The following is a 12,484-nucleotide window of genomic DNA, read 5'->3' on the forward strand; positions in this document are numbered from 1 at the left end:
AATGCTCATGAAGATTGTTGGTGAATTGCATTTGTACATGAAGATCCTTGGTGACTTGTATTTGTACATGAAGATCAGTGGTGACTTGACTGAGTCCTTGAAGATCACCGGTGACTTGACTGAGTCCTTGAAGATCACCGGTGACTTGACTGAGTCCTTGAAGATCACCGGTGACTTGACTGAGTCCTTGAAGATCACCGGTGACTTGACTGAGTCCTTGAAGATCACCGGTGACTTGACTGAGTCCTTGAAGATCACCGGTGACTTGACTCAGTCCTTGAAGATCACCGGTGACTTGACTCAGTCCTTGAAGATCACCGGTGACTTGACTCAGTCCTTGAAGATCAACAGTGACTAGCCTTGTCTCTGGAAAGTCCATGGTACCTAGCCCTGGCTCAGGAAGGTCATCAGTGACTAGCCCTGACTCTGGAAGGTCAGCGGTGACTAGCCCTGACTCTGGAAGGTCAGCGGTGACTAGCCCTGACTCTGGAAGGTCAGCGGTGAATAGCCCTGACTCTGGAAGGTCAGCGGTGAATAGCCCTGACTCTGGAAGGTAAATCGCTGACTAGTCCTGACTCTGGAGGGTCCACAAACACCTGACTCAACTCTGGAGAGTTCACTGGGACCTGACTCGACTCTGGGGGGTCACCAAGAACCTGACTCGACTCTGGGGGGTCACCAAGAACCTGACTCGACTCTGGGAGTTCACCAAGAACCTGAATCGACTCTGGGAGTTCACCAAGAACCTGAATCGACTCTGCAGAGTCCACTGGAACCTGACTCGACTCTGGAGGGTCCAGAGCGGTCACCACCGCCTTGTGGGAATCGTGAGCGGACGCCGCCGCCTCGGGGACATCGTGAGTGGATGCCGCCGCCTCGGGGACATCGTGAGTGGATGCCGCCGCCTCGGGGACATCGCGAGTGGATGCCGCTGCCTCGGGGGCATCGTGGGTGGACGCCGCCGCCTCGGGGGCATCGTGGGTGGACACTGCCGCCTCAGGGCAATCCTGAGCGGACACCACCGCCTTGGGGCAATCCTTAGTGGAATCTGCGGCTTTGTGAAGGCTAGCAGTCAGCCCCACTGCCTCAGAGGGAACATCAGCAGGCTCCACCACCTTGTGAGTCCTGCGAGCCGACCACGCTGCTCACACCGACATCCACTGTGAATCCTGCATGCAGCGCATCAACCCGTGACGCTCCAGGAACAGGTGTGAGGCACTGGGTGCAGCCGACGAGGCCTCTGCTGACTCCTGGACTGTCGCCTCGGGAGAACCATGAGCCTGCTCTGCATCTAACTCCACCCTAACAGCTGAGCCGCTCAACTGCAGAGCCAGGTTGATGTAATCCTCCAGCGTCTCGTCGGGGTGCCAGAATGGCATAAGGGACTTGAAGGGCTCGGCTAGTCCTCCCCAGAAGAAAACCATTAGACAGGTCCTCTCTGTCGCTGACAGCCGAGCCGCCCCCACGAACTCCCAAGCATAATCCTCGATGCTTCGCTCTCCTTGGCAGATTTCGAGGAATCTCCCTGCTGGACCCATATTTGCTGGCTATATTTTGTCACGGCGCGGTAGAAACGGCACTGTGTAAAAGAACAAGATCTGGGTCCAAGTGCAGGGAAGAGACACTTTATTATAACAAGAACAAACGAGAACTAAAAGGCCAACACGGCAAAAACCAAAAAAAAAAACAAAACGAATCACAGGGACAAGCCGGAACATGAGCACGAGAAACACAGGTAATCCACATAGACATTACAATATAGCCAGGCGGGGTGGTGGGTGAGACGAAACGATATACTCGTGAACAAATAGGGAACAGCTGTGTGAGTGATTATGTGCACAGGTGTACAGAGTGAGTGGATGCAACAGGTGTACAGAGTGAATAAGGTAATGAGTCAGGGAGCAAGGGAGAAACACAGGTGGAGCAACTAAACAGTAATGAGGTGACAAGGTGGGCGGGGTCAGAAAAGGAAAGGAGAGAGCACATGGCACCAAATAAACACAACACAATCCATGTGCTCACAGAAAGACAAAGACAGAAAGACAGAAGACTGTGACAATAAGAGGATCAAAACACAGCATTAAAAATATAAACCATAATAACCAAAAAGTACGAATTAAAGCTTGTCTGATCATTAAGATGATCTTTTTCACTTTGGTGGATGTTTATGTTGGCCTACTGCTGTTTTAAAGTATATGTTTATGGTTTATTTATCAAGTTTTTGGTTCATGAAATCTTCACCAACACATTTTACAGCTCAAATCAGAGTTATAACAGCAAATTAATTTACTTAAAAGAAATGATTAACATGTCAGTAACACTGACTCTGTATCTCCTTGAAAGATGAACAGTTCATTAAATGTTAATGTTGAGTGTTTATCGCCCTCTTCTGGTCTTTAATACCTTTCAGCACACTGCACATTCACAAAACGGATAACATTTTGTAATGGTGTTATAATTCTAGTGGCATGAGTAATATAAAATCAACTGAAATCAAGAGTAAGGGAAAATGTATGCATATTTAAACTAAATATGAAATTAGATCATGTAGCTCAAATGTAAACTTTTAGGTGAAATAAACCTAAAATAAAGTATATATAGTTCATAAAAAAGAAATTCATAGACTAAACAATTAAATCTTATCAAGTAAATATACATTTAAAAATAAATAAAATTGAATTACATAACGTTGTTGCATGTTGTCAGAGTTTTTGTGTGAGTGTTGAGTGTGTTTCAGTCACTGTGGGCCTCAGAGCACAGTAGTACACAGCAGAGTCAGACACACGCAGATTCTTGATTGTTAAAGGAACTGAAGTTGTGCTGAGACTTGCATGAAATCTCTCTTTGAATTCTTCCTCACTGTTTCCAGATTTAGAGAACTTATTTAACATGTGCTTTGGACTTCCATTGCCTTTCTGCTGGTACCAGAAGAGAGTCGGGCCTGGATAAGCAGTCTGATATGTACAGTTGATCGTTACAGTGTCACCTTCAAAAGCAAACTGAATCCTTTTATGCTGATCAACTTTGTCTTGAGATTGAGAACCACAACCTGAAATTGCATTAAAACAAAATGATAAAATATGCACATTACACACATAAGGAAATTTTATTTAAAAATATATTTGAAAATAATAATTATTTAATAGTCCTACTCACCCCAGATATGTAAAACTATGATCACAATAGTACATTTCCAGAGTGCCATTATATACAAAAAAAATTCAGAGATGTTGTGATCTACTTCCTCTTTCTGCGTCTGTTAAAGCAGCTGTAAATTCAGATCACATGATCTGACCGCTGGGAGGAGCCACTGTGAAGAAGACTGTAGTATTGTGTATTTATTAAACTATTACTTAATTATTATTACACGTACAATCAGTAATCTTAGGATACACGTACATTATGCATACATGCATTTTTCAACTTTTCCACAACATTCACAATTTTTTTAGATGCACCTGTATATTATTTATTCACCAAAACATACAGTGAATAAAGTCTTGACTGATCTCTGCACTTGATCAGTCAGTTGGGACATACAGTGGCAGTGTAATATTTCCTAATATTAATTTCCATCATTGATAGCAGTGGTGTTTTAACACTGGCTTTACTTTCATCTCTCTCACAATGCTGACTCATGTTCTGTTATTCCAAACTCAACCGTCACTTGCATCCCGATGGTCTTCAAAAAAACCTCAGTATTACTAATGACATCAGTATTAAATTAGTATTTTTTAACAGTTTGATCTTGTTGGTAAAGCTATTTTGTGTAATAGGTGCTAATCAGGTTTTTGTACATTGTTGCTGTGTTTCCTGTCACTGTGGGCACCAGAGCACAGTAATACAGAGCAGAGTCTGATACAGCAGCAGAGAAGATCACCAGATCCACACGTTTGATTTCTTTTTTAGCTTCTGAAAATAGTCGTAGTTCAAGCTCAGATTTGCTAGAATATTCAGTGACAAAAAGTAAAAACTCAGGTTTTGCTCCGGGATACTGGCGATACCACTGGATAGTAAGACTAGTGCCGCTAGTGAGGCTGTAGTTACAGGACAGAGTCATATTTTTACTCTCAGAATCATGTTTTTCTTGAAACAAAGGTTGTATTGTGTCACCAAAAGAATGTCCTGTGAAAAAAAAAAACATTAAATAACACTAAATGGATTTTAACAATAAATTGATTTATTTTTATAATAAGCATATTGTTTATAATAATATATCTTACCCATGCAAAGTTGAATTATTATCCAGTTAAAGAGAAACATAATGTCTTCAGAGAGACAGTGATTGCAAAAATAGTATTCAAACACCTGTCTGTCTCTGTCTCACACTCTCAACAGTGTGAATAAACTCCACCCACTGCTTACAGTGAAAATTATATGCTCATGTTAAAATGGTATGTTTCAGAGCTCTTAGATCTTGTCCGGATGTGCAGAGCACAGTAGTAAACAGCAGAGTCAAACACACACATCCTGGATTGACAGAGAAACTGAGCTTGAGGATTTGTTGAGATCTGCGTAAAATCTTTCCTTGAATTCTTTTTCACTGCTTCTTCATCCAGTCGAGAGTTTACGGAGCATGTAAACTGGGAATTCATTGGTTTTATGTTAGTACCAGTAAAGATGAGGGTATTTGGTCACTGGTACTGTAAGTTTAACCATCTCATGTTCAGAAGCTGTTTGAACTCTTGTTGGCTGATTGACAGAATCCTGTGTATTGCACTCTGTCAAGAAAAAACACTGTATATACTGTATTTTCTTGTGTAATGATCATGCACTGTTAGATTTTAATTGAATTGTTACTTACCAAGAAATAATGTGAGTAAAAGTAAATTCCTCCACCAGATTAATATAGTTTATGTGCAGCAGGCAATATTTGTCTGAAGGCTAACAGTGCAAATCTGTCTGCAGAGGATACTCATACAGCAGGGACTTCATAAATCAGCATCATAGATTATGCCACACAGTGGCCAACTTCTGAAATGACATTGTTTTCATTCAACTATAAAGGGTCCTCTAAGCATTATTTTTTTAGTCAAAAGTTATGAGCGTGTAAGACATGCTCACAAACACATTATGTTATTTCACATGCGCAAAAATGAACCTTCAGCTGGCATGATAAAAGTACGCGCGTACAAATTCAACAACCGAGAGGTGTACATGTAGCTGCGAGCGAGCGCCTGGCATACTCTTTGTAATAAAAATAAATAAATAACATAAAAATTCTGAGGTGAAAGAAAAGTAACTAAATGGTTAAATAAACCACACCAAAGAATTACAGAATAACCAGGTGTTTTAATGTTTTAGACTTTTTTTCTCCATCAGAGTCAGAAAGATTTTTAATATAATTTTGCAATGTATTATCATGTGAAACACATTTATCTCTCCATCAATGTTAAATTACAGATAAATCCTATTTTTGGTAACTCATTAATCAAATGCAACACATACTTATGTTTCAATCGTGCATCATAATCCAGTGGCTCATGTTAGCAATACAGTTATGCTGTGAACATCCTTAAAACCAAGAAAACACATTTACATAATTTAAAGTTGAAATCATGCAATTAAATAAAAATTTGAATTTCAGAAATGTTTACTGTAAGGAAACAAACGCATCTGTGTTTAAGTTGTGTGTTTTTGTATGTGGTTTGACTTCAGAGCACATTAGTACACAGCAGAGTCAGACACACACAGATTCTGGATTGACAGAGGAACTGTTCTTAATGTGGAGTCCAGTTTTACATCAATTCTCTCCAGAAACTCAGGCTCTGTAGTTCCCTTACCAATTGAAAGTCACCCAGAATTAATGTTGGTGATTTGTTTGGTAACTATTTGTACATGCAATGTAACATTAGAGATAAGCATTTGCAGAATTCATGAGAGCATACACTTGATCTCTCATTCAGCAGAAGTCTTTTCTCTTAAAGGCTGATCGACACTGTGCTCTCCCCAGCACACTGGAAAAAATGGGGTGTAAAATTAACAATCATTCACAGATATTAAGTAACTATAACTAAGAATAAATAAGAAATAAAGTTACATTCATTGGACATTTTTGAATAATTTGTTTTGCAGTGGGAAAACTTCCTTCTAGAAAGTTGTGATGTAGTTCTAAAATGTAATTCAGGAAGTATTGTGTTTCCTATTCATTATATTTTCAGTAACCACACACAGGTGTGCTTCCACATGTGAAATTAAATTGTGCGAATTATAGATTGTGGGTTTGATATGGCTTGACATCAAAGGGAAAAAAGAATTAGAGTTTTTGTACGGCTTCACACAAACTTTGTATCACTGTGCTCCTACTCTTAGAGCACAATAATAGAGAGCTGAATCTGACAGAGTTACACGAGTAATAGTGAGTTCAGTGGATGTGTGTGATGTAGTCGACTGAAAGCGACGATCATCAGGGCTCCCTCTTAAACTACTTGATCGTGCAGGCTCGAATAACAAATAGTGAAGCTGTCCATTAAGATACTGTCTATACCAGTACAGATAAGCATAACTGCTGCTTGTATCATATGTGCAGCTGAGGGTCACAGTCTCATCTTCCTTCTTCATGACACTAGTTTCTTGATTTGGTCCAATCTGGTCTTCGGTCATCACACCTAAAACAAATTATCAAAATAATTTCTGAATCAAGTAAAACAAATGTATTTCATTTGAATATGTCTGAATTCTGTAATGACTGAAAATGTCATACCTGAAGTCAGAGTTAAAATCAGCAGCAGGTGTTTTTCCATGTTGACTAGGTCAGCTCAGGTGTGTGTTAATGTTGTCTGTGCTCTGAGCTGTAGATCTGTGAGTCTCTGAAGATTCACTCTCAAACACACTGGAACTTCCTGCTTTCTGCTGCTTCTCATGTTTTTGCTCTGCAGCTGGTTAGTTAGAGGAAAGCTTTTGCTGCAAGGAATTATAGTATATTTGTATTTATTCATACAAACGTGAATTCTTAATGAACCAATAAAATTAACATGAATGTTTCAAAGTGTAAATACTTTTGGATTTAAATTAGATTTTGAATTTCAAATTCAGGTCAGATTTCCACTGGATAAGCTATTATAATATGATTGTTGAATGCTCACTGAAGAACTTGTGTTGATTTGAGGCTCATGAAGTAGTGGATGAAGTCTGAAATTGCTAAACATGACACTATTTTGTAAACTTTAATTCTTTATCATCAAGATAGTTATAAATATATTTTTTAATGCTTGATCGCCACTATACTTATCCCTCTGAATGTTATTAGGCTGTTTATTCACTGGATGCACCCATGAATATTTGCTTAGAATAGGAGTGTCATCATTGTACGTGTGCTTACATCCTTAGCTTAAATTACACGTCTCTGTCAGGTTCAACGTTTTGAAACATCACCTGCACAATGGGATCTGGGATCTATGTCAGTGGTCCTAGTCTCTTTCACACTCTCCATTATTAGCACAAGAAATTGAGGAGCTGATCCAGGAAACTGAGGGTGCCACTGAAGTGATTGTGCAGAGGAATAACTGCAGCATAAAGTAACATTTTAACGCACTGCAGCAGATTCCTCAGTGCTTTCTGCTGTGGTTTCACCTATATATAGTGATTTGAAATTAAGCATTCAGTAAATGCTACTTAATTATATTAAGCCGTAATATTAGTAGAAGCAGAGGAACATTTTCAGCATTTAAGTTTATATTTTCAGTGAAAAGTTAATTAAACGTAAGATAAGATTATTTGACAATATGTATAACAAATGCACTTAAAGGTCAAGGCAGAATGCTAAATGACTATTATTGTACGTGTGTGGCAGCAGGACTGAGTTTTGTGACAGTATAGCAAATGTAACAAGATCATCTTGGATCAATATGCCAAATTCCTCTTTGATGCCAAATCCCCCTTACATCTGCACATAGTTTAAAACAAAAAAACATTAATTTAGACCGCATTTACACTGCAGGTCTGGATGGCCAAATCAGATGTTTTGACTATAGTCTATCCAATGTTTTTGATGACCTGCTTACACCTTCTAAAAGTGACCTGTCTCTTAAATCTGCAATAACACTGCACATCTTTCTCTAATCTAGTTCTAGTATGTTTTATTTTATCCTCTTAATTGTTATGCTGAGGCAGATCTGCTAAATTTTAAAATATTTGTAATAAATTTAAGGGATAATTTGTGGACTAGTGAAATGAATTTAAACTTGGTTGCTGTCACACTGCTGCTACTGAGAAGGAACGAGGAGGAAGGATGTTTTAACAAGAAGCTGGACTCAGGTCGTTTTGGCACTCTGGAAGCCCCTAGGTACAGGCTTAAATTGGACAGAAGGCCTCCAGGGAGGTAAAGTACCCATTCCAGGAACCATTGCTGATCAGGCAGTTCAGGGAGCCATGGTGAAGCAAATATCTTAAGGAGCTATGGCGGAGCAGGCAGACTAGGGCACAATGGAGGAGCAGGGAGACTAAGAAGCCAATGCAGGGCAGGCAGCTCAGGGGGGCATGACGGTAAACAAAATAATTTGGAATAAAGGAAACAAAAACATGGAAAGAAGGGGCACTGCTTACTGTTTAAGGTCCTGTCATCTGTCACGTCGGAATGAAAGACGGAATGAAGAATGCAGAGATGGAGCTTCATACAGAATAGTCTTTATTTGCATAAACCAAGGGGGAAATAAACAGGGAACCAGGAGACACTCACATACTGTAGCACAAAGAAAGAAGGGTATTTTAACAGAAAGCTGGATTCAGGAACACTTAAGGCTTGAATAATGGGAGATGTTCTTGGTGTGGAGTTCAGTGTTGCTGAATATTTCTTGATAAAATCAGGCTCAGTGGTGTATTGATTCAGAATGAATGCCGGTGATCTGTTTGGTTGCTGTTTGTACCAAAAGAGGAACGGATTTGTAGAAGTAGTAGTATAATTACACATTAAAAAAACTTGAGTTCCTTCACTTTCAATAATTTCTCTTAAAGACTGTTCAACCCAGTCCTGTGGATATGAAAAAGTAAGTCATTAACATGAATTATTAGCAAAGTAAACAAACATTTATTAATCTTAATTCCAGTGAATCAGTTTCTTTTAAATTATCCAGAGGTGATTTTAAAATGGGTTTTAAAGGATGAATTTTGAGATTTTAAGTTTTCAGTATAATTTCTGATGATTTATAAAATGTGATTGAGAAAAAGCAACAAAGAAGTCTTTTTTTTTTTTTAAACAAAGGTTACAGTTAACAGGTTAAATGTTTGTGTCGTCACATGATCTACTCATACATGGAGATGGTGATGCTGACTCCTTGTGGATGAAGTTTGAAATTGCTTTAAAAAAAAACTTTATAACTCTTTTATTTTAATCCATTTTTCACATAATTCGGAAATGTTTTAGAACCCATGATTGAAACTAGCTAGTCATCTCTGTGTTGTAAATATATTTAGTTACTGGATATATCAATGAGTATCATGCACCAATTTTTATCTTTCTTGTAGTAAATGATCTGAAGATGATTACCTTTATTGTTTATTGACCACATTTGTGCATGTAAATGAGTTATTTCTACCACAGTATTTTACACTTACACTTCTCAGCCTACAATAATCATGCATTTGCATTTAAAAATGCTCAAAGGTGTGGCTCCATTGAATGGCCAATAATAGCAGGGTCTGCATGTTATTTAATGGTCAAATTTCTCACAGTACATATAATACATAAGTACATGTCATACTGTAAAAGAGAAAAACTGAAGAAAAAAATATCCACTGTTCAGTGCACTCAATTTACTGTCAGATCTGTTTACACTTCACTCCTGGGGAACAGTTACGATCACAAATGTTTTCTCCTGTATTACAGCAGAAAGTAGAAAATTGAGCTATGATCATTATTTTATTTTTTGAGAGTTGGCATAAAAGTAAAGGGTTGAATGTGAGAGTCACATCTTTAATAATGTGTTCAGTTGAAGTGAAGGATGTTTTTGACTGAAGCCAAATTACATATGGTGTTATTATTGGATCAATCAATCAGTTTTATTATCTTCTCAAGTATTTTTTATTAATATTTTGATATTTTATACTAGGGATGTTCCGATCAGGTTTTTTTTGCCTTCGAGTCATTTGATTTTGAGTATCTACCGATACCGAGTCCCGATCTGATACTTCTATAATACATAAAAAAAAAAAAGAATAAAGAAGAACGGGAAAAAAACAGATCCAGGATGTTCAATAAATTACATTTTGAAATATATTCAAATAGAAAACAGCTATATAGGCTAGTAAAATATTTCCAAATTTTACTTGGCTTGGTGAACAGAAGATACTTTTTTGTAGGTTTTTGTAGAGAGCTGATGTGTTTCCTGTCACTGTGGGCGCCAGAGCACAGTAGTACAGAGCAGAGTCTGATACAGCAGCAGAGGAGATCTTCAGATCAACACGTTCCCTTTGTGGAATATTAACAGAGAATCTCGGATCTATCTTAGACACCTCAGCTATTTTTGCTTTGCTGTGGGTGAATACAAGAAATTCAGGTTTTGATCTTCCATATTGACGGTACCAGTGGAGATAGTTTGTAACTCCAGAGTCAGAAAAAGTACAGGATAATGTAACACTTGAATCCTCTTCAGCAAAAACATCTAGCTGTTCTGGTTTGATGACATTTCCAAAGACAGCAGCTGAAAAGGAAAAGTTAATTGGTTACATTTTAGTAAAAAAAGTTTTGAGAAAAGGTGTTAAATAAATAATTATGTAAATAAATACCAGCTGAGACACAGAGCAGAATAACTGAATGAAGATCCATTGTTCAAGTGTTCACTCTGAGAAGAGTCAGACTGAATCGATTCATCCACAGTCTCTGTCAGATATGAACACTGAGTCCCTCCTCCCTCATATTATAGCTCAATTCAGACACTGAGAAGACAAGAAAGATCTAATCACATGATCAATTTTTACAACTAACCACAATTAATCTTGGATCCTTTTTTAGGAATATGATTGTCCTTTTAAGAGTTTGGTGTTTATTTATAAAGCACCATTAAAACAACATTGACCAATGTGCTGTACAATAATACAAATAAATAAAATAACATAAAAATTCTGAAGTGAAAGACAAGTAACTACAGTAAATAGCAAAATAAACCACACCAAAGAATTACAGAATAACCAGATGTTTTAGTGTTTAATGTTTTAGACCTTTTCTCCATCAGAGTCAGAAACATTTTGAATGCAATTTTGGGCCAGACTCAACAGTGTAGCATCATCTGAAAAACATTTATCTCTCCATTAGTGTTAAATTACAGATCAATTCTAATTTGATAATTATTTAATAAAATGCAACACATTTTTACTGTATGTTTCCATCATGCATCATAATCTAATGGTTCATAGCAATACAATTATGCTGTGAACATCCTTAAAATCAAGAAAACACATTTAAAGTTGAAATTATGCAATCAAATACAATTAATATCAAGATAAATTAATATCAAAATAACATTAAATAGTTCATTTGACTGTGTTATCTTCAGTATAACTTTATTGTAGATTTTGACATTTCTGAAATGTTTACTGTGAAGAAACAATACCATCTGTGTTTTAGTTGTGTGTTTTTGTATGTGGTTTGACTTGAGTTTTCTCACTGTGGGCCTCAGAGCACAGTAGTACACAGCAGAGTCAGACACACGCAGATTCTGGATTGTCAGAGGAACTGATTTTGAAGATGTATCGATATGTGCACTAAATCTGTCTTTGAACTCTTTATCTTCATCTCCAGTCTTACCAACTCTTTGAAGCATGTATTTAGGAACTCTGTTTACTTTTTGCTGGTACCAAAAGAGAGTCGGGGTGAGCTGTGTTTGATATGTGCAGTTGATTATTACAGTCCCACCTTCATAAACAGTCTGAACTCTTGTTTTCTGCTCAACACTGTCCTGTGATTCTGTTCCTGTAGAATCAAATCATGAACAACATCAGCAAAGCAATCTCATAAACATTCAAAATAACCTTGTAGTATTACAAAGAGTATTAAAAAGACAATTTTTTTACTTACCCCAGACATATATGAAAACAATGATAGTTTGTTTTATCCAGTCTGTCATCTTTCTTGCTTTAAAAATGAAGTCTAATATAAATCCAGATCTTATTCTCACCCCTGATCTAGTCTGAGAAAGAGTGGCTGTATGTACTAGTGAGCAAGTGCACTTGATCTACACTACACAGTTTGTTTGAGAAGGTTTCTTTGACTCCTCCCTCTGGCACGTTAAAAAACATCTGAAATCCAGATTAATAACCAAACGAAGCATAAACATGTAAAACATATTCAGCACATTGTTCATCATAGTTCATTTAGAATTTTGAATTCTAAAAGAAGAAAGAATACTAATTAAAATGTAATTTCAAATGCTTAAGGTGCTTTAAGACTGTGTATAAAACTTACCACAGAAGTGTCTTTGAAGTTTTCTGACAGGCCTCAACAGGAATGGATAGACAGTTTTTTATGTGGTTTTCACTTTAAATAAAGCAA

The 12,484-nt window shown here is 37.6% G+C and overlaps 2 gene segments (V, D, J or C); both read right to left on the minus strand.

Annotated features, from left to right (window-relative positions):
• The window catches only part of LOC127950637 (T cell receptor alpha variable 38-1-like), a 58,083-nt gene that overhangs the window by 12,742 nt on the left and 32,857 nt on the right, over positions 1–12,484 (minus strand).
• LOC127951272 (T cell receptor alpha variable 18-like) lies at positions 6,228–6,804 on the minus strand. The segment is given in 2 exon segments: positions 6,228–6,608; positions 6,704–6,804. Coding segments are annotated over 2 exon segments (357 nt in total).

Source organism: Carassius gibelio, chromosome B2 (assembly GCF_023724105.1).
Source record: "Carassius gibelio isolate Cgi1373 ecotype wild population from Czech Republic chromosome B2, carGib1.2-hapl.c, whole genome shotgun sequence".
In the NCBI taxonomy this organism is placed as follows: Eukaryota; Metazoa; Chordata; class Actinopteri; order Cypriniformes; family Cyprinidae; genus Carassius; species Carassius gibelio.